The sequence below is a fragment of the Halichoeres trimaculatus genome, unplaced genomic scaffold (genome assembly GCF_033239565.1).
Source record: "Halichoeres trimaculatus isolate MK-OKI-2021-1 unplaced genomic scaffold, fHalTri1.1 fHalTri1_scaffold_12, whole genome shotgun sequence".
Classification (NCBI taxonomy): Eukaryota; Metazoa; Chordata; class Actinopteri; order Labriformes; family Labridae; genus Halichoeres; species Halichoeres trimaculatus.
Genome location: NW_027437190.1, coordinates 27,151,058 through 27,177,378, shown reverse-complemented (window position 1 = coordinate 27,177,378; position 26,321 = coordinate 27,151,058). Strand labels below are relative to the sequence as shown.

At 41.3% G+C, this 26,321-nt stretch overlaps 1 protein-coding gene across 1 annotated transcript; it reads right to left on the bottom strand.

Moving 5' to 3' along the window:
* Window positions 1-31: 31 nt before the first annotated feature.
* fam110d (family with sequence similarity 110 member D) lies at window positions 32-19,817 on the bottom strand. The gene is made up of 2 exons (XM_074684316.1): window positions 19,659-19,817; window positions 32-2,359 (listed from the first exon to the last, which is right to left on the bottom strand). Exon 2 carries the CDS (start codon window positions 1,670-1,672, stop codon window positions 314-316), a length of 1,359 nt encoding a protein of 452 aa, XP_074540417.1. The 5' UTR covers window positions 1,673-2,359; window positions 19,659-19,817; the 3' UTR covers window positions 32-313.
* Between the last annotated feature and the right edge of the window lie 6,504 nt (window positions 19,818-26,321).

Here is a 26,321-nt window from a genome sequence, read left to right as displayed (position 1 = left end):
GCAGATCTGAAATAAAATCATATATTTGTCGCAGCTCAGCAGCTTTGATGCTTGTGGCAAAACAACCAGAACAAATTCTTTTTTTTTTTGCTTTCTGTGATGAATCCTGGCGAGGCTGCGAGCAAATCACAGCCCATCAGTGATGATTCAGCGCTTTGAGTTTTGGTTTGAAGACATTTCTGCTCCTAATTTCTGCACAAAGGGTCCAGGTCTGAATGAAACATCCATTAACTTCACCCGTTAGTTCTTTCTCTCTAGATAAGGATGTTTAGGTTTCTTCAGGCTCCGCAGCACATGCTCCCTCCTCCCCGTGTTAAACAGTAGACTCTTTGGGTCCTTCTCGAGCAGCGTTCTTACACCCGTAAAGCCACTTAATAACCCGAGCATTCCTCTCAATTATCGACACTCCAGTGGGAATCTGATCAGCCAGCTCCTCCTGAAACAACCCGTCCCCTGAGTGTCTGGAGAACTCGCTGGGCTCCGAGCCCCCACAGCCGTCCCCTCCTACGCTGCGGAGCGCCAACGACAGTGTGTCTATGGAGCTGGCACCAGAGAGGAAGTTATTTCGACCCAAGCGCTCGATCATGTCCATGTCCAATCCGCAGAAGTCAAAGAAATGCTCCTGCTCGGAAAGAGCGACTGAGCCTCGAAGACGCAGATCTGACTTTGAGCGCTGCAACTCCCCAAACCGCCTTCTTGGTGCCGGTTGAGGTGATGCCCGCTTCCAGGGGTCATTCTGATCATCAGGGGAGCTTGAGTGGTTTCCATTGGGGATACCATCGTTGTCTCCATCTTTGGTACCATTTGTTACTCCAGTCTTTGTCGGGTCTAGTGCGCAGCCAAACCCGGGGCTTGGGATGGACGCTGGGCTTCGTTCTTCAGTTTTACTCGATCTCCGGCTCCCTAGTCCACCATCAGTAGCGTCTTTTTCATTCGTCCAAGACATGCGAGATTCTCCATCCCTCGATGGTGCTTTCTCTTCTCCGATCACCATCTTTTGGATTCTTCCTTCCCCGCTGCTGCTCTTCTCCCTCATGGAGCCCTGGAAGAGGCGACGCACAAAGCTGTAACCCTTCAGTTCTGAGTTGTTGTTTTCTCCCTCCGCTGCCCCACCGGGACTTTTGCACTCTTTCTTTTGCCGGTATATGAGGAGAGAGTCCGGCCTCAGCATGCGTTTACCAGTGCTTCTTCGAAGAACTGGAGCACTGTGAGGCGCAACCAGGATGTTTTTCCCGGGAGTCCTCGGGTTTGGAGGCAGCACATTTTTCACATTGCTCCTGTTGTGTGCCTCAACATCAACGGAAGTCCGTCTGTTCTCCTTCCTCGAATCATCATTTTCGTTTTCATCTCTTGAGGTGAAGGATCCAGAGAGTGTAGAGAAAGCGGTGTTTGAGGAACGACGAGGGGTAAGATAAGGCGTCATACTTCCGGTTGAGGAAAAGGCTCTCCGGGGCTGCGGTGGAGGAGTGGCACAGGGCACCAGCACAGGCTCCTGTTTGGTGTTGATCACCTGCTGGCTCTTCACATATTTGGCTTTGTCTGCTTCGAGTCTCTCAACGGCACTGATTGAGCGCCCGTTGCCTCCTCCGTCAATCTGCCTGCGCAGGTAGTCTGGACCCTTGTTGAGGAGCCTGAGAGGAGAGGGGGATCCAATCGGCGTCAGGGGCTTCATGTTGATTCACTGAGCTGAGGCCAACATCAAAACTGTAATCCCTGAATGAGTGGTATCTGGCGTCCCTCAGGGAACAGATGTGGGTCCTTTAATTGTTCAAAAACTATTTCAAGCTGAAAACTGCCAACTCTCACTCACGTTCTCACAACTCCTGGAAGAGTAATAGATAGGTTGTGATTCAGGACACCACAGAGTCCAAGTTTGGTGTAATGTTTTCTATAGATAGTCTGGAGTCTCTTTGTTGGGCAGTGACAGAGCCCAGACAAAATGATATCTCTATCCAGTATTTATGCAGGCATTCAGATCGGCAGGCAGGGCACAGGAAAGTCCTTTTTTTGTCGGCCAAGATCCCTCCCAAATGAGACGCTGCCTGCCCACAGCGCAGCAGAAATAGCAGGCAGGGAGCACTTTGAAAGGGTTACTTTTTCCTCCCCCACTTTTTCTTCTCTCTCTCTGTCTCCCAACAACACCCTTCTTCTGCTGTTGATCTTTCAGAGACGGCGGCCTGCAGAAATAAGATATACTGGTCTCAAATATTTGCTTTGTGCCGGCTGTCTGAAGTGAGCTTGTTTGTTGCCCGTCGTGGCTGAGGTGACTTGAGGGTGGCCGGCACCGTGGCACTCAGTTTGTCGACAGACAGATGGTGCAGATGCAGATCTCGTCCTTGTCCTCACCTGCACGGACCCCCTGTGAAAGAAAGACAGAGACAAGGTTGAGTTTGAGGGGTTATTCTGCAGGAGGGAGCAGATGGCAGGAAGGATGGAGGTCCCTGAAGCTGAGCTCAGATTGTGCTTATTTAAGGCTGCAAGGGAGTCACATGCAAACAGCCCACAGCTATTCAACGTCGCTGACGCATGCAAGCATTTAATAACTTACTTTTCAACCTGATAAACACACGAACATGACTGACACTCCTGTATGAGTCAACAGTCGGAGAGCAAACAGGTAAAGGTTGAACTACGCCTTAACTGAGCGTGCCGTGCTTCAGCTAAAAGTGAGACTCTCTGTTTGTCTTCATATGTGAAATTAACATCATGAAGTGAACAAGCACTATATATTTTTTTTTTCTTTTTCCCTATTAAAGCAGCCCTGCCTGTCTTCTGTGACTAATTTGTGTCTCTTCCTTGACTCATGCCTATTTTTATAAAGCAGAATCCTTGTTGCCTTGTCAGGACTGCACATCCTGTAACTGCTGTGGCAAAAAAAAAAAAAAAAGATGCATCTGTGTGTCTTGTCCAGGCGCAGGATGGCGTGTCTGTGCAGGACATTACTTTAACTATTGTTTCCAGGTTGGCTTTAAAAAAAAAAAAAAGTGGCCTTATACAACATCCTGTGTGACTGATTCTTGAGAAAAAACTTCAAGAAGAGAAATGCAGGATGACTAAAAAGATTTCCTTTTCAGAATAAAGGTAATAACATTTTTTACCATTTACAACACATAATTAAATCTTGGAAAAAATGACCTCAAAACAAGTGTCTTATTATAAGTAAAGAAGAAAAGGTCTTTGAATGATTTCTGGCATCCCTCAGGGAGCAGTTGTTGGTCCTGTTACAGTTTAATCTCTCATGATCTCACAGCTCTTGGGAAATGTTTTGATACAAGAAACTACACAAGAATATTTTTCTACCCCATGACAGATTCTTTTATTCTCCCCAAAAAATTAAGGTATCATTTGTGTCTTTTAATAACTTAAAATAAGATATATTTCTGGACTTGTCGGGTTAATCTGGCTCATATTAAATTTAGTAGACCATTTTAAAAAAATAAAATAAAATAAGATATAAATTCTTGTTTAAAGATGCTATAAGGAGGATCTGCTTAATTGTACTCCTTCGCCACCTTGTGGCCCGGAGTCTCTACACAGTGTCGTAAATTACTTTTAGTGAGGTGTATGTTTGTTTTGAAATTAAACTGAGAATGGATTGAAACAAATTTTCTTTGTTCAAGACAACTTTTTACTGGATACAACGCACCAAGGTAAGGTATTTATCAGTGCAGTTACGTAGCGCTCGAAATGCATGTTCGAAATGCAACATCGAGCAAACGTTTTAGCCGGCTAATTAGCTTTTAGCTTGGGCTGTATCACTTTCCTGTCTATTTTTCTTCTGCTCTTCTGTCCTTTTTCTGTCTGACAGTTAGGCTCCTGTGTCCACCATCACTACAAAATTAGTCATAGAAATTGTTTTCAGCTGATCTTATCTGTTTTTAGCTTACCTCTTCTTACTACTAAACTTCATCCTTCAACAGTAACCTGTAATATTGGGGCTGATAATCTCATTTTAAGGTGTGGATTACAATCAGGCATATATCTAGGAGTAAGACTTTTTAAAGATCACTTTCAAACTCCTCACAGCCTCCTTAAACTGATGTTTTTGCTGTGCAGTTACACAGCAACTGCTACTTTTGCTGCTTTTTGGCACATCTCAGTCAGGCTGCTTTTCAGCATCCATGTAAACAGTGGAGTTAAAATCAGATTCAGTTTATTTGAGTCAAGGAAAAAGTGCTCGTGTAACCAAAGCTAGAAACAAACTTGGGTGTATTTTTTTTTTTACAGTTTTGTTTACAGACCAGTGAATCAGACCACTTAAAAGTCTGAATCTACGCCTAACCTCAGTCCTGCTTTCATCAACAATGCACTTCTGAAGTAATAACTTTTACACGGTCACGGTTAAACAGCTTGTTTTTGAAATTAACAACCCCTTAAAAAGTTAAATGACACTTTAAAACAAACACAAAGCATGCCTCTGAGTAATGTAACCCCACAGTTTGTATTTACGGCATGTTCAGTGAGGTCAGACGTTTCATATCTTTAAGCTTTCATGCTATACGAAGGGTTCACAGAGGGGGAGGGGTTCTGCACGTGTCTATAACGGGAAAAGCTCAACCCAAGGAGTATTCTTAGCATGAAAACAACCCAGCATGGTTATCATGTGTCTTTGTATGTGTGCATGTATGTGTGTGTGTGTGCATGGAGTCGGGTGGTTTATTTGTGTATCTGCTCTAGTTTTGCACCTGAGTCTATAAGCATGTTTTATGTGTCAACAGGAGGCAATAAGGGGTTTCCCTTCATGAGGGGAGGAGCGTAGAGAGATAGTGGGACTTCAGAGTACTGAAAATAAGTGAGTTATTTAATCAGGAAACATTGCAAAAAACTGAATCTTATCAAGTGTTTCTGTGTTATTTTAAATAAAATTGTCTTATTACACTTGATATGAGCCACATTCACCTGGTCAGTCCAGAAAAAGTCTTGTTTTAAGTTATTAAAATACAAAAATAAGGTCTGAATTGCATATAACAAGTAAAAAAATTGGAATGAGAAAAAAAATTGTCTTAATACAAGTAACTTAATACAAGTAACTTTTCTTTTGTTCCATTGGCAGATTTTTATTTTTGGTCATAAGCAATTCAGACCTCATCTTTGTCTGTAAATAACTTGAAACAAGACATTTTTCTGGACTGATCAGGTGAGTGTGGCTCATATTGAGTCTAAAAATATATTTTCTACTGAAAACAAGACAAAAACACTCAATAAAATTTCATTTTTTTTCCAGTTAAGGCAAAACTACACGCTACACAGACACAAATGGGAGTAGTTTGTCTTTCGTCTGCCTTTAAAACATGTTTAAAGTCCAGCTGGAGGACTAAAAGCTCAGTGTGTTGAGTTACACAGCAGGAGAGTGTTACGTTGTTCTTCTTATTGTTCCCAAAAGTCTACCTCAAACGTTATCGTACGCTATTTTAACTTTTCCTTCACGTGAAGTCAAACAATGAACAACCTTCTTAGGCAGGAAAAGGGATCCATGTGTCATCCTTTAAGACCTCACTGATAGTTAAACACAAACAAACCTCAGGTTTCCTGCCCCACACTGATAATTCATCTTTGATTTGTAGGATAGTAAATAACTGAGTGACAGAAGACCCTACAGAGGTCAAAAACAACAACGAAACGTACGACAGGATGCATTGTGCTCAAATTTAATCAGGGCGCTTTGTTTTGTGGCTAATGATGCACAAGTCTTGGTGCTGCTAGCAGCCCCTCAGTCTTCTCCTAATGAGAAGCTCTAGCGTGTCAAATGGTGTGACACTATAAATTCACAGAGGAAGGGGACTGACACCGAGAAAGCTCTCTTTTCCAGATGTCAGCCTGTCAGAGCTCGGGAAAGTCAGCCCCTTATTTAGTTTAGTTTCAGGGAAAAATGACGGGCAACAGGTGTGAAGGAGGGAAGAAAAGGGGGGTTTGAGCGGGGCATGAAAATGGAAAATAGGGTGGAAAATGTGGAGGAAGTGGGGACAGGGTGTGTTGGATACCTTTGTTCCGGTTCAATCTGTTCTCCATCTGGGTTTAAAATGGTTAATCTATTGCAGGAAAAGGAGGGATTAACAAAGAGGGGGGTGGGGATACAATATGTGAAATTATATAAAGAATATGACAGGCAATCACTGGGTGCAGCACCTTTTAATCCCTATACACACACCAAGGTTTTAACCTGGAAATCCACAACGCTGCAGACAACATCTAAACATCCATATCTGTCCTACTTTTGTAAATTTCAACCCTCTGATCTTTACGGTTGTGTGCATTCACCAAAGCTTGAAGGAAACTTTAAGAGGTTATCTCTTGCTCCAAGTGCTATCTGGGATATCATGTGACCAATCTGAGTCAGAGCGCTGGGTGATGGCTGTTTAAGACAAAATGTCTCAGTGAGTAATGGTGCAAAATGAAGAAAAGGACTCTAACATGAGTGGATTAGAAAGTATAAATAGGCTGCACCTTAAGGAGAAGGAATCTGCATAATGTAAAGATTCACAGAGAGGGTTTCACTGGGGAGCAGCCACCTTTAAGACCCACTGACCATAATGAGCTAAATTAGTACCCAGTGATCTCCTGTGATCTTGGTGTTTGTGGGAAACGTGAGAGGGCTGGAGAATCTGTCTCCCGTCATTATGAACAGCACCTTCTTTCTCATCTCTGCTTCCTAACATTCTCTCTTTCATCCCCTGCACTCTTCTTCCCCTCATCCCCTCCTTCCCACTCTCCATCTCTCTTCATCTCATATAAATGTCACAAGGCATCCTGGCCCTCTCATTTCCCCCCCTACTCCATCTCTCTTTCTCTTCCTGTCTGTCCCCCTCTCTCTGCGTCAGAGTGTTCGTTCATAAGCGTCTGTCAAGCCTGAGATGAAGTGCATTGTTTTAATTTTCCAAACAGGATGTCCTTCTTTCTGAGAGATGACATTAAGTGACTGCACAACCCTGCATTTTCATATGGATCAGTGGTTCCCAACCTGGGGGTCAGGATCCCCCAGAGGGCTGGAGGATGAGTCTGAGGGGTCACCGTGTGATAAATAAGTGATGACAGAAGAAGAAGGGAAAGGGTTTTAAAATGTTAGAAACATATTGATTAATAAAGTGGGTTTATATAACCAGTAATCAATTTCATCAGAATATATGAATATGAGAAGATAGAATCTTATTTTGGTTAAACTGGTTATAGAAAGGGGTCAGCTGGGACATGGGTCAGAGTTAGAGGCTTAGTATCACACTGTAACTGAATTTGTCATCTCAACAGTATTTTACCCTAAGTAAAGTGCAGCAGCTTTCTGGGGAAGCTCTTTGAGTATGTTACTGCAAACAGCAAAGGATTGTGGGACAAAAAGTCCATTTTTTTGTTTTTAATTGACTGGCACCTTACTACAGCAGCTCTCTCTTCCTTGTCTTGTTTTACATTGTATGGTTCATTTGTTGGCCATGGACACCAAACTGGTTTTGTCTTCAGTGATATTTTTACTTTTTTTTCCTGTGTTTGTCTGGAGATCCTACATGTAACCATGGCTGCATTGTTTACATGTGAAATTAACTGTTAGCAGCCTTTAGCATGTCAATGCTAACTGGTGCAAGGCCAGATGTTTCCCCACAAGGTGAAGAGAAGGAGGTGAGGACGACGTGCTGGTTCTAAGGTGTGAGCTAAGAAGTGACGACATGGACCTGTCCTTCCATCCATTGTTATTGGGAACGTAAGATCTATTTCCAATAAGATGGACAAGCTAGCCACGCTAACCCAGCAACAGAGGAAATACCAGAGGGCAGAGTAGCATCATGCCATTCACAGTCATGGCTAACAGAGCTAACACTGGACATGAATGCCACATTGAAAGAGCTTCACCTGCTGTGAGCAGACAGGATCTAGGAGACAGAGATGGAGCATGACTGAAGAAGCTCAGTCCTGGACCCTGTGGAGGTGGAGGCTGGCTGGCCAAGCCATCATCATATATTTTCTTATGGGCCTTTCTGCACTTTCTACACACTTTCTTACTTTTGTTTTCTTGATTGCTGCTATGACTCCTCCTGAATTTCCCTTCTGGGAAAAATAAAGTATTTTATTTTCTATTCTGTTCTATTCTATTCTAAATAGTGTTTAAGCCAACATGTGCTGCTTTGAGCATTATACTTTCATTGTGCTAATATGAGTTGCATTGTGCAAACTGGACAACAACACCAACAATTGCAGACGACCGTGTTGTATTTGTGCTGCTGAATCTCCTGACTGCCTTTTTAACAAACTAGCACCACTTCTGCAATCTGTGAAGACACATTAAACATCCTTTTTGCGTTTTCAGGTGAACCATTGTCGTATAAATTGGGCCTAAGTTTCCCGATAACACCTTCAGGCCAAACTGTGAGGCGAGACTCAACTACCATCCAAACCGGACCAGCAGCACATACTTTCAGGCCATCTGCTTGTGAAAGCATGTCTCATGTTTTTGTGTTTTGTTTTGCACATGACCCGGAACAGACGATCTGACTCTGACCCTAAAAATTAAAAACTTGACAGACAAGGTCCCAAGATCCTTCTTTAAAATTTCTGTCTTAAATCTGTTTCTCTAATTATCAGTCTTTCACACATGCACTCCAGGTGCTCTGCCCCAACATTTCTTCTCCTTTCTCATCAGACTGAAGCCTGCATGTCACTTGCACTTCAAAAATGATTCTTCTGCAGCCTTGGGAGTTTTTCATTTATCCTGCTATCGCTCAACCTTTTGGGTTTGCACCAGCTGTGCTACATAAACCTCATCACCCTCACCTGATGCTTGCAATAAATTTTCTTGAATATATTTTGCTTTACTCTTGCATCAGCTCATCTCAAACTTTTGGCAGAAATTTTACTCTGGGGTGGACGGGAAAGTTTTAAGGAGTTTTGATCCTGTGTGAAATGAATACAGGAGGTTGAAAAGATCTACATGAGCGCTTCAAACCTCTATGCGAGTCCCACTACAGGATGCATTGTCTAAGTCACCAACATGGACACTGATCCAAAGAAATTAGCATAAATAAAGAATTTCAAACCCTGAAGTAATCTCCAAGCGATTTAAAAAGATTTCTCACAATCCAAACATTAATAACATACTAATTCAGCATGCTAACGTCTACTACAGAGTCCAGCTCTCCATTCTTTAATTAAACTTCCCTCTCTGTCTGTCTGTCTGTCTGTCTGTCTGCCCTCTCCCTTCCTCTCCTCCCCCGTGTCCTCTCTGTGAAGCGGATGGCCCAGCCTGCAGGGGAGGCTTAAGCAGGCGCCCCCATGCAGCTAAAGAGGAACCAGATGTTTTGTGTCATGCGGCATCAAGACGCTCAGACAGCCCTGACATGGACATGTCATGGAGAACAGAACCATTTCTCTCAAACAATGCTTTCGGCTGAGAACAGAAAGGTCATGTTTAGGTTTTGTTATTGATTCTGCTGCTAACGTTTGTGTATTTGACAGTGAAAAAACACAGTTTTCCTCTGCTGGGAAAGTGGTGCTCCAGATTGAAGCTAAAGACCTTAAAATCCAGGAAATGTTTGTTTGCTTCATGAGAGCCCACAAAGAAGAGAGATTTCATCAGGGCGTATCCAAAGACAAAGCAGCTGGCCTCGGATCAGAGGGTCACAGGAAGTCTCTGTGTGAATTATGTATTCAGTGAGGTAAACACGAGATAAGAGGTTAATAAATTCCAAGGACCACCTTTGAAGCTCTTGGAGAATGGATTGAGCACGCTTACCTGTCAAATTAATCTTCAAACAGATGAGGGGCATCTGCTGCTTTCAAGGACCCAACTGTCCACCTCTTAGCTCTTTCCACTCCATCTCTGTTGTCGTGCATTTCTCACTTTCTTTATACTCGCATCTGGCACAGCTCTTAAGAACAACACAGACTAAAGATCATCACTAATGGACGAAAATGTCTGAACCAAGCCTCATTCAGACTTTTCTATATGTCACGGTGAAGCATCTGTGCACATTGATTCTCTACAATGTTGATAAAAGCATCCGCTAATGAGCCACGATTCATGATGTTGCCCTGTTCAGTCATTAACCAACAGCACAGACAAACACCTCAAGAAGTCTGTAAAGGGGCAGTGCAAAGAAAAGGGAGGCTGTGTCTTCTATTATTCAAACAAAGAAACTCACCGGTCTTTCTTTGCATTATTAATGGACCACAATAATGACCCTGGTCCAGGTCTGCAGATACGTCATGACCTGGTTGCCTCGCCTCATTAGTCAGGGAGGGAAAGGGACAAATAACAGCATGGCGACAATAAAATCTAAGTGACAGAGGCGAGGGACACATAAGCTACAGTCCCGTCAAAGACAAAGCCTGGTAGTCGGTTGTAAATCCTGTCAACCATTGTGAGGCCTTGAGCTCCATTAGCTGCTTGATCCACGGTTCGAGGCTACCTACAGGCTTTCTCCACATTCAGTTACATACAGCACTAAGCCACCTGGGACAACTTAAGGGACCCCCAACCTAAATAGCCCTCCTCCCAAACCGTAAAATGGACAAGATGGGCTCCTTTTGTTATTCAAAGCAAATTACTGCAGAGACAGCTGAGCTAGGGAGCTACAAAGAGAGGACAACAGGCCTCAGCAGACTGTGATGAGATGTGGAAGCTCAGGAATATGATGGCTGTAGACTGTATTTTTGGCTATATGGCACTGTTAGCTAAGGATAACAAGGAAGTCAGGAGTTGTAAACTAGTGGTGGGACTTGATTCAAAACAAAAAGTGATTCAAATTAATCAGAGGTTTTGTAATTAATTGAAATTATTCCCATCTTGTCTTATTTTAAATGGATTTTGAAAGATGAATGAGTCAATAAATAGACATATACATAAGCTTAAAAAACAGCAAAATGTTTATTTTCATCAAAAATAACTTTTTTAAGCTTGGTTCCTTAGATAAATTAGATTAGCCTGAAATTTATCTGGCAGCTGGTTTGTTAGCCTGTTAGCTGTGTAGCAAAAAGCATGCCAGAACTATTTTGTTTTGCTGCGGGAACTAGCTAACTAACTAACTGTACCAAGAGGAGAAAGCTCAAAACAACCATCTTAATTTTTTATTTTTATTAAAAAAAAAAAAAAAAAGTTGCTTGAAAATTAGTCTGAAGCACATTAGCCAGGCTTATTAACTGAAAACGACACTAGTTTAATTGCTACAGTCAGTAAGACTAAATGGCTCATTATTAGCAAAAAGAAAAAAAACTATGTTTGACAAAATTATATTCAAATAACATCACATTTGAGCTTAGCGGTTACGCTAGTGAATCAGCTAGCAAGTAAATTGTCTGATAAGCTGTTAGCCTTGTGAACTTGGATATAGAGAGCAAAAAGCCTATGATTCTTAGCTAATTTATGGAGTTTAACTAAAAAAGAATAAAAAAATATTCAAAAGAAATCATTATTTATACTTATAAATGGGAAATATCCACTTGTTAGAGTTGGTAACTGGAAGCAACCATCACTGTGTCTGCTGCACAGTGTGCTAATCAACATCCAAAGCCACAGAAATGAAAACAGGACTCAGTCAACAGTGCAACACCCATACAGCACGTACAGAGGTAACTTATGCTAAGATAACATGTTCACATGTGTTCCTGCGTTTGTCAACAGGACTCTGTTTTCTTTACAGCTAAGGGCACGGAAAGAGTTTTCTTACTGTAGATAATTAAACGGATCTGACCTGTGCAGTTTTATGAGTCACTGTTTACTTTTCAACCTGTGTTTTTCCAGCAATGGGAACGGTGCATCAGTGAAGTGTGTGTGCACTCAAACTGAGATATTCCACCTATCATCTTTCATGAAAAGTTATCCTCGATCCAGTTGAGGAGTATTATGAAGACTACAGTATGATAGGAATACTCATGAAGGCCTAAAAATGGAAAACAATGGAGGTAAAAGTCTCTCAGATGATTTCTTTAACAGGTGCTCTGTACCAGGAAACTTAATAATCCACACTGTAACACAGAGACACCTGAACCTGCCTCCCACTCAGGAATGTTAAGCCTGAGCGTGAACCTCGCTGTCGGTGAGTGAACTACTGATGAGTGAGCTCACACACTAAGAAAAAAATACAGGTCGTGTTGAACAGAAAATGTTTCATTAAAGCCAAACACTCCAAAAATGCACCAAAGGACTTAGCGTGTCCAGAAAAGTGCAGAATTTATACTCCTTGAGTCCAGACCTGGGCTCCATCAAACAGACATCCCAGAGCTGGATTGCTTTGTAATTTATGACCACCGCTGCTCCATGCACATGCCAGCCTGACTTATGTGACCAGCAGCACAAACCACAGTGACCTACTGTGAGTTTGCAGCCTAACCATGGACCAGGAATGCACTTTGCAACTCAGGGTAACACAGATCTCCCCTTCTGAAAAAAAAAAAACTATCCTGAGGCTGTTTGTCCAGTCCACAGCACAGACACAAATCTGAGCACATCCCTCAGTCTCCTGGTGTCTTAAATTATGAAGGCCTGTTCCCACAATGTGGACCCTCATTAAGCTCTCAGCTGGTGAGGCCGCTCTGAAAGACAGCACGGCTGGCTCACTGCCAGATGTTTCATTTCAACAAGTTGGCACATTTTTACAGTCTGCTTGACATATGTCAGCTCCAACAGAGGGATAAAAGACGCTTCAGTGGAGGGAGATAGTGAGTCCTGTAAAAATCAACTGTAATTTCAAAACAAAGTAAGAGGTGTGAAAAAATATACCAATGCACTGAGTGACACATACTAAAAAAAGGGTATATAGGAGGTCTTGATACTGAGTACTTGAAATTAGTCTTTTCAACACATGATCTTCTGAAAATCATTCAAAATACTTCAGGAAGGTTGATCCCTGAATTCTTCCTGAATTGTTTCAACACAAATCCAGCTCTGGGGGAGATTTTCATGAGATGTTAGAGACCATTAAAAGGAAAAAAAAAAAATGTGATGTGTACAAGATATCTAAAAAGGAGTACAAAGCAAAAGTGAGATGCTTTAATGACGGTAAAAGTAGTTTAATCAAAACCTTTAATTTCTGTTAAATTTAGCCTTCTTTAGCCTTGTCATTACTTCCGTCAAGGAGGTTATGTTTTTGAAAGCGTATGTTGTTTGTCTGTGAAAAACATAACTCAAAAAGAAATAAACAAATTTTGATGAAACTTTCAGGAAATGTTCAAAATGGAATAAGGAAGACGTGATTTAATTTTGCAGGTGATCAGGATCATCGTCTGGATCCAGGATTTTTTTAAAGGTTTCTTTATCAATATGAGATAGGGCCGTTTTCACCATATGTCTATATAACCCTACGATAAATGGTCGGATTGCTTTGCAAAACAATACAAGACAAACTCACCATAATTTCTGACAGATGTAAAAGTACGATCCAGATCCTGCCAATATTCTAGATTCTAAGATCTGGAATATGAAATATGTACTGGGTCATCAAAATTTTCAACAATGTCAGGAAAGAAATTATCGTACAAACCTGCAACTAACACCAAATTGTAGCAGACAGTCTGCTAAAAGGAAGCATAACATTAAAGTTGGACTAAAGTGTTGCATGCTTTTCTAGTTCCATGTATGTGAATGGTATGCTGTTACTAAAAAATGCTCTTTAGAAGCAGAAAGATTCAGTAATTGCTGAGCTGAGCCAAAAGATCTGGATCACTACAAAGAGCTTGAACTCCCATCACACAGAGCATTTATAGTAATGATAACTTTTATTGATTTTATAATGAGAGGACTTATTGTTGAGAAAGTTAACACCACATTGATCTAGTTGAAGAAGAGATTTAAAAAATAGCCCATTGTAGCATTGTGGGTGTAACACTTGAACCAGTTGAAAGAATTGTAACTTCCATTCTGTGCCTCGCTGGAGTTTTCCTTATTATTGTTCGCTTCTAGCATCAAATCAGCAAACCAGAATATGACCAAAGGGCTCAGTGGAAAGGAGTCCAATAAAAAAAGTTTCACTTCTGCTTTCACACATGCAGCTCACCCTAAAAAATTGTTTTAAAAATAATTGCAGTTTTGTACATGTGTGAAAAGGACTTAAAGTAACATCTGTGCCTCCTCCTTTTTCTCACAGAGACACAACAGGTTTCTCCAAAGAACATTCACACAACATCAACACAGTTATTGTAAACACATGTTGCTGATGTTAGCAGTAAAAAGGTTGACACATACTTGTGAGGACTTGTGACAGGCCTGTTTGGGGTTGGTTAGGGCTTAAAGCTGCTCCAGCTGTGCTGTATCCCCAAACACTGGGGCTGTAGTGCCAAATCCCATCCAGCAACCCCCTAGCTGTGTCAGTGTGCACTCTACAGCACTTTAAATGTGCCAGAATTGATTTAATGTCTGAAAATCACAACATGGTTTGATTAGGTCTACTTTGTACCAGAGTGGAGTCCTTAAAACCTCACAGTCAATATTTACAGTCATGCAAATCTGTTATCTCATGGCTCCATCCATGAGATAACAGATAACTGTGGTGGCAAAAACAAAAACAAAACCTCACAAATCTTGCCAAAATTTGGTTTAAATCTTTCAATCATGAGTCATGAACACATTAGATCAACGAAGAAAGGAAAGACAAGCTCAGAAATGTAAAAATCTTTCATGAATTGGCCAAGTGTGTAAAGCTGATTGAGAAAGTTTAATTCCAACCCTTTAATTCCAACAATAATCTTCCTAAAACAGAGTTAACACTTTGAATAAGTACGTCTTTCTGCATCACCCAAAATCTCTCACACAAAGACCCTCGACTGAGCTCTTGTTTTTCCTCACTGCCATGTACACTTAGCTGTTAACCTCCGCTGAACCTGCCAGCTGTCCTCTTTCATTACTGATCGACCGACCTGCTTCCTCACAAACAGCCCCCCGAGTGCCACGGAAAGACACCCCTCCATTTCACCCTCCTTCTCCTCCTCCTCCCTCGCTCCTGTCAGAATCAGAAAACATCTGGTGGAGCCCTAAGACTTCGTGGAGCTGCATCTTTGGTCTCCCCCCCCTCCTGTGTCGTGGGGAATGTCCAGGCCTGTGTCATCTTCATCACGGTCCAGCGGACACAGCGCGGCATCGGTTTGAAGTGATGGGATGTGGCAGAGCTACAGAGGCGCTGGGTCGGACTGTGAACAATTACGTGGATGTGAGAGCTGAGGAGAGAAGAGCTGCTCTCACAGCTGTCACACACACACAGGGGACTGACAGGAGATGGAGATCTGTCAGCTCATGTTTCGGGATTTCATTGCCCACGATGAATTATGGATTGAGTTATGAGCCCATTGAGATTGGAGGTGATGTAAGAGCACAGGCCTCTGAGAACGACACGGCTGATTATGCTACTGATCATTTCAGTACAAACATTTGGTGCAGATTTAGATTTCTGCAAGTGAGCTGAAGTGGAGGGACATTTCTCCAGAGTGAAGCAGCATAAATCTGTCAACAGATAAGCCAGCCAATAAAGGCTCCAAACGCTACATCAGTAGGCTCATCTATTTTGGGAAATCTGTCTCCTCTTAAAAAACGATCACTTCAGAGGATTTGATTTCAGACTCACATTTGTTTACAAAACAGTAGAAGTATCAGTTTTGAACTGGAGATGAACCCCTACGAGTATGAAGAAGCATCGTCCTTTTTTTAGTTTAGTGCTGTTTTAAGGGGGTTAAAGTGGGGCTGTATGACATACCTGACGTTGTGCACTTCCAACAGGGGATCCTGGTCAGGTTGACCCCTGACATTCAAACTCAGCTAAGGCTAACTTTAAGAAAGTCTGACCCAAAAACTAGTTGCTTGTGTTTGCTCTATTTAGAAAATTTACATCACTTTACTTTGCCTGTTCATTTTTGTACTATTCACTAATACAACGTGATACTATGAGCTTCAAGTGGCCAAGCTACAGCTCCTGTAGGTGGTACGCTCACTATAAAGACACCGTCATATAAGGTTACTTAAAAAACAAAACAAAACAAAACAAAACAAACTGTTTAAAACTGTTTACACCTTACTGAATCAAACACAATGTCAGTTGTTTAACTACAGTTCAGACAAGACAAGAACATAACTTTAGTGTCATAAAATGTCCATGAAAAAAGCAATGTTTGCCTATTAGCATGAAAGCTAGCCGCAGTGCTAACATCACATTGTGTTCTTTTGTAATGTGCATGAGCTGTCACAATGAGCAAATTGTATCAATAACCCATCCTTTGTTCAGGTTGTTTTTTTGTATCATTGTCCAAACTGGTAGCAATAATGTTTTGCTAATACGTGAGAAATGCTAATTGAGCTACCATACAGAGCGATCTGTCAAACTGACCCAAACATTGTCTTTTCCTGATCAGATGTTAAACAGAAACAGAAACAGAGAGGTTTACTTATTATAATAGAAAGCTGAGCAGCTACTGACTAAGTTAAGCTAATATTTGCTGCAGTATTAAAGATCTTTCCCAGTAAGTTACTGCAGATATTACAGTAATATACTGTCAAGATCACAAAAATATTGCATCAAAGTGAGGGATGCGAAATCATGCACTGCTTACATCTTGCAAGCTTTGGCTAGCTAACGCTCACTAGAACTGTGAAAATTAACAAACTTTGAATTTAAGAAAAAACAGATAGAGTTTTGGCCTGTGTTACATAAGCTAGCAACAGCTATCAACATCAGTTCCTTTAGCTGCTGCAACACAACTCTTGTTGGTCTAGCTTTAATATTAATGTTTTGGAAAAGAGAAAATGAGTCGATATTTTTGGGGGAGGCTAATGTGTTGTGGTATTGAATAGTAGCACAGATATGTACACTGTCCATTGATGCTTTTTTAGGTTTAATCTGACACTAGTGTTTTTTGCCTGGTACCTAAACCATAGGTTGGACTTCCTTTTTCAGTCATCAATTCTTTGAGTGGGGTAGTATCACTTTATCATACTGATATCCTGAATGTGTTGTTTTGCCAAACAAAGAAGCTGACACTTCTTCCTCTTTTTCAAAAATTTCCTCCAGAAACTGGTCAGCAAGGAAGTTCCCACAGCAAGGAAGTGGCCCAAACAGAGTGACAAGGAGCAATAAAGCTAAATTATAAGCCTGATGGTTTGTGTGCAAGTGCTTGAAGTCTCACACCGTTGTGAACGTTAAATGTCTAAAACCAGCTGCTTCACACACACTCACACACACACACACTCTTGTTTAACAGAGTGCTGGGGGGGAGATGATGTCATTAGCAGGGTACATTTTCCCCTCTAATTAGAAACCCGAGCTTCCCGCCATAACTCGGGGGTCTTTTCATGCAACCATGCGACAAAACTGGGATTAAACAAAATAAATGTTTGACATCCCTCTTAAAATGTGATGTTTTCAAGGCTGTTCTCTGGGACAGGAAAGCAAAACCATGCCTTGAATGCTGCTGCGGTATGCCTGAACTTTAAGTGATAAGAAACACATGAGCGGCCCATTGTGAACTAAACCCATGAAATATCCTGTGGCTTCCGCTCATACTCTGCAGTCAGCACTGATGTGGCTCAGAATGATCAGATTATACACTTGTTCAGCCTTAAAAAACGCTGTTGAGTAACAGCATAAAGGGGAGAAAATTGAAAAATCAAAGAGTACAAGAAACCCTAGCGTCGTATCGTATCTCCATGTGTGGTGAAAGAATAATGTTATAAGTTATATGCCTCAAAAGTCTCAAAGCCAGATTGAGTCTGCAGGCTTTTCAAGTGTTGTGCCATCAACACCACCATCATCACTATCACTGCTGGTGCTAGAAGCCAAACGAAGAGGCAAAGACCTAAATTACATTTCATTTAGTCATGCTAATGATGTCAGACCTCCTGTCAACACCCAAGACGGCGACTAGAACGAACAGCTCTGTGCTTGCTGCCCCCCGGGCACTCAGCGCTACAGCGGGAGGAAGTTGTCTTGTCTGCTCTGCTGGGATCAGCATCAAACACAGATGCAGCCAAAATACAGCTGCAAAATTAGCACACTGCTTCATGAACCGAGGGAGGGGAAAAAAAAAAAAAAAGAGAGCGGACTGTTTACGAGTGCTACAAACTGTAATTTTGCAGGTTGGTATTCAGGCAGCGAGATGTTTGTATCCTGCGTTTCAAAAGAGTGCGCAACATGAAAGATTGATGTCAGCTGTAGGTGTTTATGAGCTGTGACTCATTTTAACTTTCAGGCACAGACACAAGCTGGGTCAAATTTGTGGCTTCAACTAAAAAGACAAACAAAATATGGCGCAAGGAAAGTGGGAGCATCCATTTGGACACCCAAAACTATGAGGAACACAGATGTGTTGTTCTTTACACCATTAATTCATTCAAAAACATCCTTCACATGCGTTATAAATGCAATTTTTAGTTAGTCTCCTCTCTTCCACTGCTGTGCTGTCTCATGCAGAGAACAAAAAAAGGACCACCTCTCCCTCTGGAAAGTAACAGTTAATCTCATGTTCATGCTCTGCATCAGAAAGCATGAATTAAACCTCCTGTTGCGGTGCGCAGCCCAAACCAACACGTGCTCACCTTTGAATCGCAGGGTGCATGTGTTTACAGGACATGTGTGGTCTGTTTAGTCTGGCAGCTAAGTTGTTTATGCTCCTGACCCCATGCTGATCACACCGACTCAGGATGCATTAAACATATCAGCAGAGAGAAAGAGGAGAGGGTGGGAGGGGCAGAGGTGGGTCAAGGTGGAGTTGACCCTAAGGCTGTGTGATTGTCTCCTCGGAGGAGACGCTCTTTTCAGTTTTAGAGTGGGTGTGTTGCATAATGACCCCTCAGGTCCCAATCTTACTTTTGTTCTGCAGTGGGTTCTCAGGTAACCGTCTGGGGCTTCATAATGACAACATCTTAGTCTTTATTAGCATAGGTGATTAAAACTAAGACTAATTGTTGGGAAAAAGATTGAAAAAGTTTCCTCCCTGATTAGATGTTAACAAGCTGGAGTCTCAGTCTTGTGCCATTCCCCTGATTTCATCCAGATGTAAATATAGGGAATAGGGGATAAACCTGCTGCCTCGGGTCGACTGTTTCTGCTTTAATCAGAGCTCAGCGGTCAATCATTGGTCCTTCTAACTCTCTCCATATCATACGGCTATTATTGACTGGACTTTAACCAGGATCCTTGTACAGGTTTACATAACAGATGATTAAGTGCTGCTCAAAAAGAAATGTTTTGGTTTCAGAAATCTGGTCTGTTGTTGATAGATTAGTCTGACATCCATCAGGGACCTGCTGCCTTATAGGGCACTGGTCATAAACACACCATAAAGATCTCAGACATGAACCCTGCTTTAAAAATGAAAGCACATGCACATTTGTTTGGATTGAATTGTATCAATCAACTTGTACAGGAGAAAAGTAAATTCATGCAGGTATCCTATTATTACGCTACGTATTGAAATGTCACCACAGGATACAACAGATACCTAGCTCCAAAGCAGTATTTGCGTAATTTTGATCAGTATTTGTTCAGCTGTTAAACTCGCAGGTTTCGTTAATGTGTGATCAATCCACGCCAATCGCTAACTCGTGGCTGAGAAGCTGCCACACAAACTCAAAACAGCAGGAAAAGTCAGAAACTGCTGAAGATCTGTGATGTTTTCGAATCAATCACTTCAGCCCGAACAGCAAAAATCGCTCACCCAGATAAAACAAAACTGTTAGGAGTGACAGTCAGCTCTTTGCTCACCTTGCTCGCTCTGTATCCTCTCCTGTTGTCTTTCAGTTCCCGTAAAAGATCTGGAGCTCCTGTGACACAGACGGTCTGCTTCAGCGTGGCGCTGCGCTCTGCGCTCTGCGCGGACTGCTGGCACACTGACGGACTGCTGCATGGCAGCGGCGGTAAAGAGGGAGTCCCGAGCTCCCGGCAGAAGGGGAGGAGGAGGAGGAGGAGTGGTGGGCAGGTATGTGAGGCTGTGTAAACTGACTCCTGTGCAGGCTGCTGGAAGCAGGGCAGGCTATATGGGGGGCTCTGAGTTCAGGGGGGAGACCAAAGTGTTAAATATAACATCACATTGAGTGTTTTGGCTTCGCAAACATTGTTTTAGCATCTGTAGTAGAAATCTATTGGAATCACGTGATCATAGAGCCAGGTTTAGCAGCCTAGCTTGAAGTGAAGTTGAGCTCCACTATTCACTTTAGAGTGACCTGGTGACTATAATGATAATAGCCTAGTTTTATGTGTCAGTATTAACAAATTATAAGTTATTTATACTTTTGTTAATTAAAAAATGTGTTTTTGAGATATTTAAAGAAAACTATGAATGCTAAATCCTGGAATTTAACAGGGTCGCGCCTCAAATCACTGTGTAGATTACAGCTTCTCTCTTCTTTACATTTAAAAACAGCATCAAAAAATATTTGCCATCCCCCAAAACTGCCATTAGCCCTGTAGCCTCTTTATTAGCACTGAATTTATGCTAACTAAATGCAGAAATTAGCATTCTAGCATACGACCAGTGACAAAACAGCATGCTAACATTATTTTTAGTTGTTGAAAGTAGCATATGACATTGACTTTCCATACTGTTAATGAGTTGCGTTTTTTGAATTTGGCTTCAATTTCAATCTATTTTATTTTTTTGTTTTATTTTTGAGTAGTTTTTGAAGTTAATGGTTGTACTTCCAGCATTTTTTTCATGCTACCATTTGATAATTTTCACCAATCAAAACTTGATGCTTTTCCAGAAAATAACCCTGAACACAGTTAACAGTCGTAGAAAAGCATTGATGCCCACTTAGCTCTTTTGCCTGTTTATTTGCACTGAATTCATGTTAGCCGGTTGTATAAATGCTCCCAAACACACATTAGCATGCTAACTTGTAGAAAAAACTTCTTGGGTTTAATATATTGTATAAAATGGTTGATAGTAACATAATACTCCTTTGGCATTAATGTTAGTGTGTAACTTTTTGTTTTGGCTACTTTTGTGAATGTATTTTTTTTCTTTCCAGTAGTTTTTGAAACTAATAGTTATACATCTGTCAACTTAGCATACTACCATTGACAAATTTTCACTCAAACATAAAGTATGTACAAAATGTAGTTGCATTGACATCAAAATCTTGTCTAACCAACCTGCTAGTTAGTGAAGCTATAAGCTAGCTACACACAGTGAAAGGGTAAATTTGATACTTTCTTTTCTTTTTTTTTCTTGTTCGCTACAGTAACTGTAAATTTTCCTGATGTGGGATGAATAAAGGAGTATTTTATCTTATCTCTAAGTCCATATCCCTTTTGATCATTTATATCATAAATGTTGTAAAATGCATTTATTGAGAGACATGATTCTCTTGTATAGTTAAGATATGAAAATGGACTTAAATGGGCAGACCACTCTATTTAACACATAACTTTGTTTTTATTTTTTTTAATTGAACCGTTAGGTGCTGACTACCCTAAGAAGTTTCAGTCATGATAGTTTTTAAACTAATATTAGTCCAGCCTTTGATTGATTGTTGTATCTTAATCAGTATTGTTCTCCTGCCGTTGATGAATGAATGCACTTCACACATTATCTCAGTGGACTTTCCGCTTTGGTAGATTCACAATCAACATGTTTCACACATAATCTGAACAGTTTAAGACCTTACTCTCTTTGATGCTGTGATAATCAAGTGGGATTAGCCAAAACTAGAGTGTTCCTTACTCACAAGCAGGGGCTATTTGCTTTTTTTTCCCCTGTAAACCATCTATCTCTTTCTTCATTTTTAATTTTGTGAATTGGCTGTGGAAAGATTAGGGTTTAGTTCTTGAATAATGTCTCTGTGTCCTTAATAGAAAACATAGAAAACAAGCAGAGCTTGCAGATCTATGTTGCTAATTCCCAGAAACTGTCCTCTCTCTTTCTGCATTTTCTCCACTCACTCACCCTCCTCTCTTCATCCGCTTTGTCATAAAACACAGCATGACTGGCTCAGAAAAGGTCAGGAGAAGGGGGGACATGAGTGAGAGAGATAAGGGAGTGATCCACACGTTTCACACACACCTGTTTCTCATTCCCAAACTCATCACTCCTGACAGGGCAGGCAGGCACGAGAGGGAGGACAGCACACAGAGCCACTGGAAATATTTCACAGAGAATATAAACACGCTCCAAACAGAGTCATGCTAAGGCTCACATGACCCATACGCACATCACACACACTCTTCTCCTGTAGTGCCTCTGAGGAATATTTCACACTTAACTTATACTGCTCCTGTGAAGCATGCCCTGCCACTCACAGGAAAGAGTTAGATATGAAAAGTTAAACTGATTTTCCAGGTTATGACAGTGTTAAAATGTGATACTTAAAAATAGCAAGCCTGTCTTGAAAGAAATCTGGTTTTGAAAAAAGAGATCAATACACTCCTGTTTGTATTGAGGAATGGCATTTCTCAAAATAGAAGTTCCTGTTTCTGCAGAGCGAAGCATGCAGTCACGCTGCATTTGGGGCACCTCCAGACTGGAGCCATGGCCGTCTTCTGACACATCTGGGTGCAGTAACATGATCTGCAGGTCCTGCTCCCTGACCTCTGACCTCACAGCCACGACTCAAGGAAGCCAAACTTCCTGCTGAGTACCGTGTGTGTGTGCGGGGTAGCATGCGACCTCAACCTTGTTTGACGCCATATATGCCCCCAGTAGGATGCTTCCTGTGCTGATAGTTCTCTATGTGTGGCTGCGGATGGCGAATGTAGCAGGTGGCTAATTCCTAGCAGGGTTCCTGGTGCCAGTCAGCTGTTTAGGACCCTGTTAACCTAATGGTGATAATCCTGTAAAAGCCGTGAAAGATCACCTACTGAGAGCGTGAGGAGATAACAGGGTTACATTCAGGGTCCTGGGGATCTGGGATGTTTCAACCACGGGGCACAGTGTCCACATGAATAAACAGTCAGTGGGTTTCCAGGACAGGAATTTCAGCCATGACTCCAGCAAATCTTAACATTTTTGACATAAAGAATGAATAAGAATTGAGGAAAGCATCCCACTTCCACCCCAGAACCTTGTTTTATGCTGTGTCTGATTTTACTTGTGTCAAATGTAATATCACTCTGTTCTGTACCTTGGTTGTCTTTGCTGATGCTCTCCCTGCCTTGGCTTTTCATGAACACAAATGAAAGAGATAGGAGTTGTGCAGGGGCGGTAACTGGCTGGAAAGCAGTTTTTGAAATGTACGTCCAGGGGAAGATCTATCCATCCTTGAAATCTGATTGGCTACCCTTAGTGTCACCCCAAAAATCCTACATTACGATTGGCTTTTAACAGGAAGGCCTTAGGTTTAAACAGCAAGACGCAGGTCACATTCTTTGCATTTTAATGTGCCACATTGCACTTCTAAGAATCTATATTTTATATATGACATATTTTGTGAATATCTTTCATTGAGTCCTTTAAGAATTAAATTAAGAGGACGATCCAGTCGTCACAGGAGATTTGTTAAAGATGAAAGAGGGGTATAAATGCTGTTCACATACTTTATGTGCTGCAGAAGTATTGCCTCAAGTCTGTAAAACTTTCTCACTTTTGATTCATGGATCATGTTTGCAAACTCAAAAAACTTAAGGTACTATCTTTAAGAAAGGACTCAAGAGAGGAGTTTAGAACATCTGGTATTAAGCTACAGAAGCTAACAGCCATAAGTATCAACTCTCTTACTGATGGGCAGAGCTGTCCGTATTTTAAATACAATTTATATCTTCTTATTAAAATGCCTCAGCATTTTCTTGTAAGCCTTCTTAAAACCCCTTTCCACAGGGACAGGGATGAAGGCCCCTTCATGCAGCTCCTGGATCCACGTGTTACTCCACATGGAGAAACTGGATACCCTCAAAAATTCAGGAAAAAAAAGTTGTCAGAGTTTTACAACTTAAAGTGCAGCAGCTATATATTCCCCAATCCCAAATTTGGCGTAGATGGCACTGTAGGGACTATAGGGTTGTGAGCTGCATTTGAAGATTCATGGTCGGTAGTCACTAGAATATCTGCATCAGTGTGTGTGTGGGGAAGTGAGAAGTATCAAAAAAAAGGACTAACACAGTTTGTTGTGGTCTGTTTGAAACATTTGTTGACAATAAAAAAAAAGAAAAGAAAAAACAGATCACAATGCCTATCCTCTGATTCACAAACAGTCTGTGGAAGAAATGCTGAGAGTCAAAGTTTCAACATCTGTAAAACAAAGTGATTGTCACAAAAATAGAAGTAAAAGGGAAAACAACTCAGACACGCACACACACGCACACAAAAGCGTAAGAATTAATGAGACTTCAAAGAGAGGAAGCCGTACCATGGCCAGCTTCCTCCCCCTGCCCATCTTGGACCATTTGCCGACATCTCGGCAGCTGATGACGGCCTTGTGAGCCATGTGGTGGCTATTTGGAGCCAGAGGTAATCGTCTGAGGTACCACTGATGTAGCACTTCAGTCCTGCTCAAATCCAGCCGGGGCACCTGCACTCATTTTGGTACCGCGTAAAGTTTATTGAGCTTGATGGTGTGGGAATTTGAGAAAAGAAAAAAAAAGGCCTCAGGGGTTTGATTGTGAGTGGAGGGAAAGGGCAGGGTTGGATTTTAGTGTTATCTAACCTCCCATTGAAAACATCTTTTCTTTTAACTGGTTCCAGCTTCATTATGTAAACTGTTCTTACAGGATCGTGTAGCATTGTCAAAAGATAAAATCACACAAACAGAACAATTGAATGCTTAAAACTGTGAAATTTTTTAATCATTTTTTATTACCTTAACAACAAACAATAAGTAATCTTAAGTTGCCTCGTCTAAATACACTGGATTGGTTTTACTGCTCCGTCTGGCATTTCCTTTACCGCCCTTCAAGACTGGCCACGTACTCCCAGTAATGAGATGGTTGATCATGCTTTGGAGCCTCTACCTCATTAACCCAGTGAAAATGCTTAAATCCACCAAGCAGACCGGTTCGGTTCGTCTCGGTACGGTACACATTTTGTGCTGTTTCCTCTGACTTATCCCAGGACAGATCTCCAAATAACTGAGACGAGCCGTCCCACTTTTTGGGACCCCTTCGTATGGGTGCCAGACTGAACTCTCAGAAGGTGGAGCTACAGCACTGCAGTCCATTGATTCGTCGAAAGAATCGTCACCTACCCCATGACAGCTGCCGTATTTCTCCTGGCACACAGTCTTCTCTGAAACAAAGCTTGGTTGCACTTTGTATCAAAGAGCTACATGCCAATCACAGAGAGGACAAAATGCTGGATGTTTCCCATAGGTGCCCTTTGTTTACTGTGTCACGTTTTTCTTCTTCGTTGGACTTATTAGCGGGGTACACTGTGTCGTGCTGCTACGAAGTCACGCTATTGTTTAACAGCTGTGGCTTTTGGCATCTGGCTTCCACACCCCCCAACACGAGAGGGCACAGTTTGCTGTGAAAATGCAAACAGGATCAGGCTTAACTGTACCAAACCGTGCCAAACCGTACTGAACTGTACCAGACTACTTAGTGGAAAACACGGCTTAATGTGGCTAAAAAAAAATTGTTTAAAATGCTACCTTGAACTGTTGTAAAAAATTAAATTAAAATAAAAACAATAATAATAATCTAATTTGACTAAAAGCTCCTGCGGGAATTTTTTTGTTGCCTATGAAACAAACTGAAATATATATATTTTTTTTTACGATCAACAAAAAATAAAGCAGACCCCAAATTATTAAATCAATAATTTCAATACAGTTACCTTCCTCGCTTGAATAGCTCTCTGTTTCTGATACCACACAACAGCAACTGTCTTTTTTGTAATGTTCTAAACATATAAAGCTGTCAGTAAAATAAATCTCTGTGTTAGAAGAAAATCTGCTTATTTTGGGGGTCCAAAAAATACTGCTAATAGATACACTGGACAAAATTAACAAAAAGGATAAGTTACTACTTTGTCAACAGGGGGTGCCAAAATCAACACGAGCTATTCTGGCCCTGCAGTAGCTTTAATTTCTGTGGTCAGTTAGAAAAAGTAGTAAATATTTATGAGAATTTTAATGTTGCAAAAGTTTCTCGTTACGCTAACCTTTCGTAAAACCAACAGAGCACTGTCATACAATGGGGGGAAACTGTAGTTCCAGTCAGCTTTGACTGTTGAATTTAACCAAGATATTTCCATAATTTTCAGTAATAATTTTTTGTATTATTTTTTAAAAAATTGTTAAGGTGAGGACACAAGTTTTTAGGATGTTGATACAGCTAGAAAACAAAAGAAATTTAATGACAGCAGTCGTTGCTGACAGGACCTTTATTATTTAATTATTTCAGTAATGACTTTGCAGAAACCAACATAGAGGTTGATACAAAACAAATGCCAATTATTTTCAGGACACTGTTTTGAATTTCTTACAGATGTTTGAT